This window comes from Taurulus bubalis (assembly GCF_910589615.1).
Source record: "Taurulus bubalis genome assembly, chromosome: 12".
Classification (NCBI taxonomy): Eukaryota; Metazoa; Chordata; class Actinopteri; order Perciformes; family Cottidae; genus Taurulus; species Taurulus bubalis.
Genome location: NC_136600.1, coordinates 26,463,625 through 26,476,124, shown reverse-complemented (window position 1 = coordinate 26,476,124; position 12,500 = coordinate 26,463,625). Strand labels below are relative to the sequence as shown.

The window sequence follows — 12,500 nt, the reverse complement described above, 5'->3', positions numbered from 1 at the left end:
CTGAGGGCTTCCTGCTCCGCTCGCGCCCCTGAAGCCACAGAGCAACCCGGAGGCTGCTGGTCATGTCGGTCCCCAGCAGGCCTACATGGGACAACGCTTTGCCATAACATTATTCATTTTTGAACCGAACGACAATTTTTGGACTGAAACTCCTTCCTATGTTTGGTTTTATTGTGATCGTTGTTGCAGATTCAGATTCTTTAGGTCCTAGTCTCCCCATCAAGGTGTTATTAGGATGTGTGTTAAGGAAAAACTCTGGACCGCTCCAGGGGCATTTTGGGGAATCTGGCTCATATCATGCTGGACGTTCAGTTATGATCAAAATATGCTATAAAAGTGACTTTTTTAAAAGATTTATTTTCACAAATAAATTCTTAAAACAATATAAAATAAGACATTAGAACTGATAGGGGTTCATACGACTTAGAGATAGAACCTTTTCAAACTCGTTAGTATGAAGGAGGAGCTTCATTCTTTGTATCGCTTTACTTTTGTTTTAATAAACCGACCAGAAGAAAAAGTATTTTTACCGTTTAGTTTGAGTCATGAAAAGAAGTAATTGTGTTCAGTGACGTCCAGCAGTCAAAGTAAATTGTTCATTTGATACATTACACAATTACTTATTATAAATAAATTACAATGATGACATTATAGAATTAAAGTCAGTTCAGTGTCAAAAAGTGAGAAGTCACCAAAAAACTAAAACACCGCTTATATATATCGTAAAGTACGGCATATTAGTTTTCCCAAAAGGTTATTAAAAAGCCATATTATAGATTATAGACTGTTTAAAGTAAAGTGACCTACCTGAAGTGATGAGGTCGTAGTACACAGAGACCAAAGTACACAGAGAAGTATTTGTACCTCTTTAATCCGCCTCACAGGACAGAAACCTTCACACTTCATTTATTTAAAACATTGCAATATAAAAGAAGAATCACACATTTCTGAATTGCTCTATTTACACAGTCATACATTGGTCGCCGTCCGGTCACATGGTTGTTGGTTCACACGGATTTAAAAGGCACTCGCAGGAGGAGGAATATTCAACAGGAGCAAAAATCATAAATAGCTTTTGCATTCGGCAGCAATCAAACTGAGCTCATCCGTCACTGAAAGATTTGTTTGTACATATACACACTAAGGCTTATCAATAAATACAAGCACTTAAACACTTTTGCACAATCATATGCAGTTCTCCTATTCATGTCAAGTTTCCCAGGAATTGTAACAACGATGTGCAACGAGGTTGCAACGATAATAAAGATTAAAAACAAAATGAGAAGAGGGGCGGGGTGCGTTCCAACACTCCTGCAGGTTTCTGGACGCTCAACACGTGAAGTGTGTTCGGCTCCTGGAGCAGAACCAGGACGACACGTCTTCGTGAGGAGAAAACCTGACGTCTAGACTCCAGCCGAGTCAAAACAGAATCAAGAATTATTAAAAAGGCTCAAGATGTTCGGCTTCTTCTCAAACTAAGACGTCTGAATTAAATTATAACAATAGAGAAGAAGCAGCAGCCGGACGAGACCCAAGTTCAAACTACTCGGTCTGTAAATCCTTAAAAAAAATAAAAAAAAGGTTTTCAAAAATCAAAGTAAAGAAGAAAAAATGGCCGACAGGATCCGGTTCTCAATTTAGTGTTTCCTGAAATAAAAACAAAAACGTGCTACATGAAGTTTGGCGACGCGTCCGAGAGGTCGCCTCGGGGTCGCCTCGGAGGCAGAGAGGTAGCGTGTTCAGTGATTGGCCGGTTTCTCCGTGCTGCTGGGCGGAGTCAGGATCGTTCCCACGCCGAGCGGCGACAGCTGGCAGTCCAGGCTGTCGAGCTGATGGTCCCGAGACTTACTCTGCAGGGGAACGAAGTCACATGATCAGAGATCCACCAATCAGAGTGTAGACCAGCAGGAGGAGCGCTAGTAACATTAGCAGTAATGCTAGCAGCACCGCTAATAGAGAACCAACAGGAGGAGAGCTAGTAACGCTAGCATCACCGCTAACGGAGAACCAACAGGAGGAGAGCTAGTAACGTTAGCAGTAACGCTAGCAGCACCGCTAATGGAGAACCAACAGGAGGAGAGTTAGTAACGTTAGCATCACCGCTAACGTAGAACCAACATGAGAGCTAGTAACGTTAGCTGTACCGCTAGCATCACCGCTAATGGAGAACCAACAGGAGGAGAGCTAGCAACGTTAGCATCACCGCTAACGTAGAACCAACATGAGAGCTAGTAACGTTAGCAGTACCGCTAACGGAGAACCAACAGGAGGAGAGCTAGTAACGTTAGCAGCACCGCTAACGGAGAACCAACAGGAGGAGAGCTAGTAACGTTAGCAGCACCGCTAACGGAGAACCAACAGGAGGAGAGCTAGCAACGTTAGCAGCACCGCTAACGGAGAACCAGCGGCGGTTCACTTCAGTTACATGATGATGCGTTCAGGCTCTGCTCAGTGAAAATTAAAACTGGCTGAATGTTTTATGCCGAACAGAACCGAGTTTTCCACGAAAGGCAACTTCAAATACCAGAGAAGATCCTGAGCTTATTTTTATATATATATATATATATATATATATATATATATATATATATATATATATATATATATATATATATATATATATATATATATATATATATATATATATATATATATATATATATATATATATATTTTTTTTTTTTTTTGTCACAAACATAAAAGCAACAATTATTTATCGATACATATTTAGTGGTGAAAACTAAAGTGAAGCAGCTTAACGTCACTTTAAAATATGAATAATAGTTGATAGAGTTTTGTTTGACTAAATATTTATTTGATAATAAGAAAGAAAAGAATATATATTTAAAAGAAGAAAAACACATTGTAGTTTTTTATGTATAAGTTTGTGTTTTAATCTTCCAGTCGAGCGACAACACTAAAGTAATTTACTCATAGCAGGTTGTTGCTTTACTGAGTTTAATAACTTGTAGTTTTCATATTAACCCTTCAGGGTCTGAGGCCGTTTTCTAGATTTTACATAATTTCTTAAATTCACCTTTTAAAGTCACTTGCATATGAGATATAAACCCATGGGTTACATCAAACATTGCAGAACAATCCCAGCTCTCTGTATAGTGAGGCTCCACACAGTGTAAATAGATAATATGACCCTAAAGCTGAAAAACATGAGCTCAATTCTTTTTAAATTCTTCATATCTCTTGTGAAAACATAACTTCACTATGTTTTGCTGATGGAAACTGGTTTACTAAAGGTCTTAGGGTCACAAGAGCAGTGAAATATATGAATACAATGCATATATGTGAATACTAGGACTCTTTACCAGCGCATGGTCTGGTGTCTTGTCTCTCAGAGTAAAAGTGAAGAGCTGCTCTGAGTCGCTCGTCGCTCCTTGCAGAGTAAAACTGAGCAGCTGACCGGAGCAGAGCGGCCATCTCTCTGAGTTCTCCAGTACACTGCAAGAGAACACTGGTTTACACTGGTTTACACTGGTTTCAGTGGGCAGTGTGTTGTCTATCTGACTGAAACCAGTGTCTTTTACAGCGTGGGTGGGTCCTTAGGGATTTCCTGCGTGTTCATTGGTAGTTTCACACAAAATGTTGACGGACATCTGAATTGACAAATCACGGTGAAAGGCGGAGCTCCACACCGACTCACAGCCTGTGAGCTCCTGTGAGAGACGCGTAGGAGCTCACAGAGGAGGGGCGGAGACTAGATTCTTATTTCTGCGCCGTTTTTTAGCGAAGATATGAATATTTAATAAACGTAAACACTGTCAATCACACCGGTGTGATACTCTCTATATTAATAAGTGTAGTTTCACTAGTAAACTATTATTATTGATCAGATACGCGTCCTTCTTGTTTCTCCAGCCAGCAGGACTCGTAGGGGTGTTTGTTTCGCTCACCAGCAGGTCCAGGTAGGACGTGTGTGTGTGTGTGTGTGTGTGTTTGTGTTTCGCTCACCAGCAGGTCCAGGTAGGACGTGTGTGTGTGTGTGTGTGTGTGTGTTTGTGTTTCGCTCACCAGCAGGTCCAGGTAGGACGTGTGTGTGTGTGTGTGTGTGTGTGTGTGTGTGTGTTTCGCTCACCAGCAGGTCCAGGTAGGACGTGTGTGTGTGTATGTGTGTGTGTGTGTGTGTGTGTTTCGCTCACCAGCAGGTCCAGGTAGGACGTGTGTGTCTGGATGTTGTGCCGGGCGTCGGCCTTCACTTTGGGGAAGCTCTTGAGTTGCGGCGGCGCTTGAGAGCGCAGGACGTCCATGAAGGGACTCATCCAGCGGACACAAGGAGACACGCCGTCCCACGTCAGACCTGCAGGAGACACAGCTTTACGACGGTCCTTGAACACATCATGTGTGACGAATGCGGCGGTCAGAAAAAGCATCAAAAACTGAGCTCATTTCATTTAAAATGTCTCCACAAATAAACCGACCAACAGTCATGTGACCAAAGAGAGAAACTCTGACTGGTGAACAGGAGTGAGGAGGAGAGGCTGGAAACATGTTAGTAGTTAATTAATAACTACACATATTTTAGGAGCAGCCATCTTTGTTTTATCGCTCCGACAGTGAAAAACTACAAAATAAATCTCCCTTGTTTTTTTACTTTAAAACCAAACATCTTGAGCTAGACTATTTTGAGCCAATGTCGTAGCAGACACACACACACACACACACACACACACACACGGTGAAGATGGAGAACTCACCTGAGACTTTGTGAACGACGTCGAAGGAGGAGAAGTGGCAGAAGGCGGCAGCAGCCAGGACGCTGTAGTTGTAGTCCAGCGCGTTGATGTCCAGCATGCACAGGTCCAGCAGCTGCACACAGGGGTCAAAAGGTCACACGGTTAGTACTGTGGGTCAGTAGCCCCCCCCCCCCTAAGGCTCAGGTGTGACGCTACCTGTGTGATCTGGATGTACGTCTCCTGGGAGAACTGCGGCACCAGGAAGTTCTCTCCGTCCGTCTGGGCGTCGACCTGAGCGTACAGCTTCAGCCAGGAGATGGCCGTCTCGGGGCAGAGGCTCCAGTTCAGCGCCTGCAGGACGACGACAACAAGACACGGGTCATCGACTGTACTTCTAGTCACATGACGTCTCCTGTACATACAGATGGTAAAGCCGGTTCTAAATAAAACGAGTATAGTATGTTCCAATAGAATAACCACACAGTGTATTTTGTTATGTCATATTTGAGCCGCTACCTTCAGGATGTGCAGCTCGGTGCGCTGGATGTCCCAGATGTCACAGGCGCCGTCTGTGACGTAGGCGAAGTCTGTGATCTTAGGAGGGTAGATCTCCTGAAGAGGAGAAGAAGAAGGAAAGCGGCTCAACGCGGTGCGATTAGAACAAAAGATGACGCGACATCACAGAATCGCCAGCGTCTTTGCGTCAGACGCCGAGAAGAAGAAGAAGGAGGATGACGAGGAGACTCACCTCTATCTTGGCGGCGATGAAGAGCGCCGAGATGCCGATGAGCTGCAGGTAATCCTTGTTGACGTTCTCCTGAGTCAGCATGAAGCGGTCGAAGAAGTCCTGAGCCAGGTAGGCCGTCTGCCGGTGGAGCGAGTACACCTCGCACACCTGCAACAGAGCAACGCATGGAGTCAATGACCCGAGTCCAGGGGGAGGAGCTAGAGTGCAGGGGGAGGAGCTAGCGGCGGCGCTCACCTCCAGCAGCCAGTCCAGCAGGATGGCCCTCATCTTGGGCTGCAGCTTGGGGTGCCGCTGCAGGTAACTCTTGTCGTGGACGTACTTCAGCTCCTTGTTGAGCATCTTGATCCACACGTCGTCCGAGCTGGCCCAACTGCAGAGGGGGGGACGCATTTAGGAGCCGCCATCTTGGTATTATCGCTCCGACGAGGAAAAAACTACAACGCTAAGCTACCTGTTTATTTGTTTTTACTTTAAAGCAAACGTTTTCCTGTTTTATGTTTGTTTTCTCTCAGTCTAGACTATTTTGACCCACAATCCTTTGCGTAGCAGAGAGATCTCACACACACACACACACACACACACAGGAGCTCCAGGTTTTGTGTTTAAAATCCTCCGTCGCTCACAAAGAGAAGATTAAATCACTAAAGGCGTCGACGGAGAATTGGCTGCGAACGACGGCATTAAACTCTGAAAGCAAAGTCGGGCGGAGAAGCAGCCGAGTAACGGCAGCGTCACTGAGGTGTTAAACACACAGATCAGAGATCACACACACACACACACACACACACCTGAGGCGGGGGATGGGGGAGGACTGGATGAAGAGGTTCTTGAAGCTGTACTGCTTGAAGCTGGACGGGTCCGCGGGCTCCAGCTCCTTGTGGGGCGTTTCGATGAGGACGCACGGACTCGCCCCGTCCTCCGACCAACACTTCTGGAAAAGACCACAAAACTCTTATTCCATCGTTCACAAACCTCCATGAAACAATATCGGCCCATAAAACTACACAGAAGTTGTTAATTTCTCCTTAAAACCTTTTTAGTAATGTTTCAATGTAACGTATAGAAGGTCATAAAGTTCATCTGTAATTAAATGAGGCATAAATAAAAGTGTATAGCTGCTTATAACCTGTTAATAAACCAAGCTGACTGTGACACCTGCTGGTGAAACGGAGGCACTGCACTCGTCTGACCTCTTTACCGTCAAGATTCATTTCATATAATAAACTAATATAATAACTAGTTTGAACTGCTTTATTCAATACATTGATCACATGAGGAAGACAAAACAAGGGGGAGCAAAAAGATAAATAAAAAAAAAGCAAAGAAACCAGGTATTTTATGTATAAATTAGGAGAATAACAAAATGGACGCTCAACACAGAAAAGAGGGAAACTAGCAAACAGATGTTTCTGCTGAATCAACAAACTCATGAAACTAGTTTCAAACCAACGAGAGGGAGGGGGACACGAAACACAGATAATAGACTAGTCACACACTTATCACACACACACACACACACACACACACACACACACACTGACCTGTATTTCATAGCTTTGTTTCTTGGCAGCAGGTTGTAGTTTTCTCTTTGAGGGCTGAGAGAACAACATGAGCCGGTGAGTTGGATTCAGCGCTTACATTCACATGAATAGTAATATTAAAACACCTGGAATCAGATGCAACTGATAATAAAACACACACACACCTCTGGTTTCCTCCTCTTCAGCGGGACTTTGACGGTCGGCTCGAGTGCGTTCGAGTCTCTGGTTTGCAAAGTGATGCGACCGCTGAAACAATAAATAAACAAATACATAAACGTCTAAAAAGGAACCATCGCGGGTCAATTTAGATTTCCCACGTGGGTTTTATAAGAAGTTGTATTCTTCTCGAGTTCGAGAGACATTTTCTTTTATTAATATCAGAAAATAATAACTGTGACGGATTTCTGCTCACCTGCGTCTGGACATCGTGTCGAGTGAATCTACGGCTCCGCTGAAACAGAAAGAATACAGGTGAGCTTTACGTCACACAGGTAGTGTTAAGCAGAGAGAGATATATAGATAGATAGAGATATATAGATAGATAGAGATATAGAGATATATATACATATATATATATAGATAGATAGAGATATAGAGATATATAGATAGATAGATAGATAGATAGATAGATAGATAGATAGATAGATACACACACACCTCCTGGAGGGCCCTGAGGAGCCACTGAGGTTAAATAAGACCAGAACCAAGAAAAACCACCATAACACTGTTATTAGAGCCCATGAGAGCTCGTGGACCCAGAGAGGCTCTTCATACCAGTGCTGTAGTGGAACAGTTATCAGAACAGTGTAATGAAGGGCAGCAGAACGTCACATGTTCGAGCCCCGGTGTGTAACGTTAGCTCATGGTAGCTAGTGGCCCCCAGCAAGGAGACAAAGTAGCTCCAGTAAACCAGTAAAGGTGCTTTAACTGAGCCGAAGCCCAGGTGAGACGTTGATGATGAGCACAGTGCTGTAAAACTTTATTTAAAACACGCAACAGTGTAATAACAACAGTGTAGAAGCAGCAGACGAGCCGCAGCTAGGCGGCTGTGGAGGGAAAGAGGGGGGCTGCTGGTTTCCCTCGATTTCAAACAAAAAAAAGTCCAAAATGCTAAGTTTCACCCCAAAAGCATCGGCTCCGGTACCGACGCCAACGTCTCGGGGCCACATCAGTGTGCTTTTTTTGCGGGAAAACGCACAAATATGGACTTTATTCTGCGGGATTGAAACTCAAAGACGCGCCAATTTCCGCGGCTCAGAAGCGGGAGGATCCGAGCCTGCTGCGGGAAAGCTGCGGCCGCTTTTGGGGGGAAAACTCGAAAAAACGGCTTTAAAACACGGGAACGACTAGATTAATGTCTCCGGGACAACGACCCAGAACCACAGCCGGGATTAAAGCCATTAAAGCCGGGGGAACCGGGACCACCACGCGGTGGACGGGGGAGAAAGACTTTTTGTGTTAAGCTACAGAAGCAAACACAATGTGTTTTCACACATAAACGCCACTAGAAACATAAAAGTCTCACTAACACACATCCGGAATAACACGCAGGAGTCAGCGAGGCGGGATAGAGCACAATATGGAGGGAAACGCGCTCTGGTAAGGTTTAAACACACGTTGAAGACACAGGTATGGCCTCGCTGGCCCGGACCCGAAGTGCGTCGAGAAAAGCGGGTATTTAAGCTGTAATGGCTCGATGGAGACAGTTAGGAGCCTGTGAAAGTGATAGTATGTTATAAACATACATGTATGACGGTTCAGGAGCTCTCCGGCGCGGGGGTCTTACCTCCTCGGGGATCAGGGGGGTCTTTCCTCCTCGGTGATCAGTGAATGAATGCATCAGCTGTGGTGGCGCCGGCGCCAATCCTCATATCCGCGTCAGCCCACTGCGCATGCGCAATCCCGGTCGCCCCCCGCTTTCCGCCAGAAACCCGCTAAACGAACCGAAGTTTTTTTCTTTCTCGCGCACGAGCGAGGCCGAAGTGTTGATCGGGATTACGTCACTTCTCCCCGTTCAATGGAGCCCGTTAACCGGGTGTTTTACCGCGTCTCGCCGTCGTTTACGTTAATTTGTAACGGACACTGGGTCACGGGGAGGTTTTTATCAGTTGTAAGGTAAACGCCGCTTTCCGGTCGTTCCGGTTGAACTTTGACGACTTCGGTACACGCGCATGGGTCGCCTAGCGACGGTGGCGCGCGATAAAACGTTCGCTTAACGGGGTTGTTTTGCATTATTTTACGCGGCATCGGAACTGCTTCCGCGTGCGAGTCCCTTCTAAGGGCGGGGCCTCCGTGACGTCAGGCCAATGGGGGCCGAGATGCGAGCGGCGCGTGCTTCCTCTGCAGAATGTAAACAGAAGGCGCACGTGGAGCTGCTGTCACCCGCCGGGAGAGGAACGCTGCCTTATTTCATATTAATATTCATATTTAATATTAATAACTGATACGTGGAGGTGCCCACCTGTTGCTGAGCATTATTATTATAATTGTTATTGTTGGTGTTATTATTTTAATGGTATTATTATCACAACTGGGTTGCATTTTTAATATTAATATACGTATAATATTGTTATATCTTTTTTCAATATATTTATTTAGTGTTTCTTTTGCTATATTCCTGTTTTTTATATTAATTTCACTGTACCACTGTTTTGTTTACTGCCCTTTGCAACCAATAAAAACAACAACAGATAATTGTCTAATATATATATATATATATATATATATATATATATATATATATATATATATATATATATACATATACATATATATGTAAACCTTGTTATTATTTATGATGATAAGCTTCAGTTTCTTTTCCCAGTGAGGACTTTCTACGGCACATTTACTTCATCGTATAAAGACACATAAAGCAGTTATATTATATATTATTATATTATAATCTTACATGGCTGCTGATGCAATATGTTGACCCTTAAGGAGGTTTTCTTTAAGCCGGACTGGGACTTATGTCTGAGTTTTACAAAAAGAAACATCTCAACACAATATTTATTAGGACTAATGGAACATAAAACAAGCATAAAGACGTGAAACGTGTAGTTATTGTATTTCAACATTTTGTATAGATGACACTATATTAAATATGATGATTTATAAAACAAAGCGCTGATGTGCACGTAAACAACATGTAAACAACACGTAAACAACACATAAACAACATGTAAACAATATGTAAACAACATGTAAACAACACGTAAACAACACATAAACAACACGTAAACAACACGTAAACAACACATAAACAACATGTAAACAATATGTAAACAACACGTAAACAACATGTAAACAACACGTAAACAACACGTAAACAACACATAAACAACATGTAAACAACACGTAAACAACATGTAAACAACACGTAAACAACACATAAACAATATGTAAACAACATGTAAACAACACGTAAACAACACATAAACAACATGTAAACAATATGCAAACAACATGTAAACAACACGTAAACAACACATAAACAACACGTAAACAACACGTAAACAACACATAAACAACATGTAAACAATATGTAAACAACACGTAAACAACATGTAAACAACACGTAAACAACACGTAAACAACACATAAACAACATGTAAACAACACGTAAAAACATGTAAACAACACGTAAACAACACGTAAACAACATGTAAACAACACATAAACAACATGTAAACAACATGTAAACAACACGTAAACAACAAAATAAATACAATAAAAACTGCATAAATAGAAATGTGCCAATACTCCGATGTATAAAAGCTCCATTTCAGGTAAAAAGTGTAAAAGTCAAAGTGAAGAAACTATTTTCAGGTAAATAAAAGAAGGAAAATTAATCACTAATGTTGGATTCTGATGCAATAAACTTGATTTTAATGTTAAATATGTCTGCCAGTCTACCTCTTTCATTTACTGAATAACTATTCCACTTACTTTATATGTTATTTTTATATTTGTTATTTGCAAAGCCACCATTAACCCACACTGCCAAACCAAAACATATATTTATATTTATGCCAATATCTCTTCAGTCACTCAAATAAAACTAAGAACACACGTTGTTGTCACATGCCAGTGATGAAGACCATGAGCTGCTGGTCAAAAGCTTCACAAAAGCCTAATAAGTAAATGTCTGAATAACCAAGCAGAGACGAGTGAGCTGTGTATGAAAACATTTATTGTTATTATATGAAAGGCTAATGAGAGATCACAGAACAGATGACCTGGTAATGATCTTGTATTCTTTATTTCTTGACATGACACAGAGTTGATCCGTCACACATCAAACGCACAAAGAGGAGACCAGTTATGTCGATAAATAAAAACTTATCCCTATAATTCCTACACCTTTTTTTCCTTTTTTTTTTGGCAAAGTGCTGTTTTATTCCAGTAAACTACAAAATAAAAGCATCTAAACAACTTGGTGAAAAATAATACAAATAAAATCCCACAAAATATTCTTCACACTTTTTTTTTCTTTTCTTTAAACAAACAAAGAAAAGAGGTTTGCTACATCATTCTGTCTGGTTGTTGAGTCGCTGTGGGGACAAAACATAAACGCTTGGTGGGCGCCTTCTCAGAGTGTATGTATATATATATATATATATATATATATATATATATATATATATATATATATATATATATATATATATATATATATATATATAGCTGGTTTCTGTTTTCTACTCTGGACGTCCACACAAAACTAAAACAAAAAGGGAGTTCAAGTTCTTCATTGATGCATTGTCTTTACATTTCAACCTGGAAGGCACGAGATCCACAACATTCAAGGCTTTGAACAAACAAACAACACATTATTATCCCTGTTAGTTTGATGACGGACATGAACTGAAGACGCAAAGAGGAGAGGAGAGGCGACCCCCTCCATCCCTTCTGTCTGAACCTTTCGCCTCTTTTTAAAATATTATTTAAACGACGTGTCTGCAGAGAGACATCTGAGAAATAATATAAAATATAAGAGTTTAAAACACACTGCAGAAAGATGAATAAATCACTTTGAGATCTCTGTCTGTTTCTGGATCATTTCAAAGACATCTTCTTTTTAAATATTCAGTAAATTACAGAAGCGGATGCGTTTCCACGTCTCCAGAAATTATTGCCAAAAACAGAAATCAAAAGATGAACAGTCAGGAATAATAAGAAAGTCAAAGTTATGAGATGCGAAGGTCAAAAATGACTTTAAGAAAATGACTAAATCTTTACTGAAGTCAAATTTAACAGCTTTTAAAGTCACGATTATGAGATTATGAATGCTTTTTACTTTTCATGTCGTGGTTTTGACGCCGTGTTTTCTTTTCTCTCTCGTTGTTGTTGTTGTTGTTGTTGTTGTTGTTGTTGTTGTTGTCTTGTTTACGCTCTGCAGTGCGGCGCATAAAGACTTCAGAGAACTGTTAAACACTTAAAGTTAAACATAATACAAATATAAAATTAGGAAAAAAAGAAAACAAAATCATTATTATAAACTAGTAAAAAGATTAAAAGATC

General features: G+C 41.6%; 1 protein-coding gene across 1 annotated transcript; it reads right to left on the bottom strand.

The window, feature by feature from the left end:
- Positions 1–1,739: 1,739 nt before the first annotated feature.
- Positions 1,740–7,403, bottom strand: ccne2 (cyclin E2; the record flags this gene model as incomplete). Its single annotated transcript, XM_079227393.1, has 11 exons — positions 1,740–1,850; positions 4,155–4,312; positions 4,710–4,821; positions 4,905–5,039; positions 5,205–5,300; positions 5,437–5,583; positions 5,671–5,806; positions 6,225–6,367; positions 6,978–7,031; positions 7,142–7,223; positions 7,390–7,403. 11 exons carry the CDS (start codon positions 7,401–7,403, stop codon positions 1,740–1,742), a joined length of 1,188 nt encoding a protein of 395 aa, XP_079083519.1.
- Between the last annotated feature and the right edge of the window lie 5,097 nt (positions 7,404–12,500).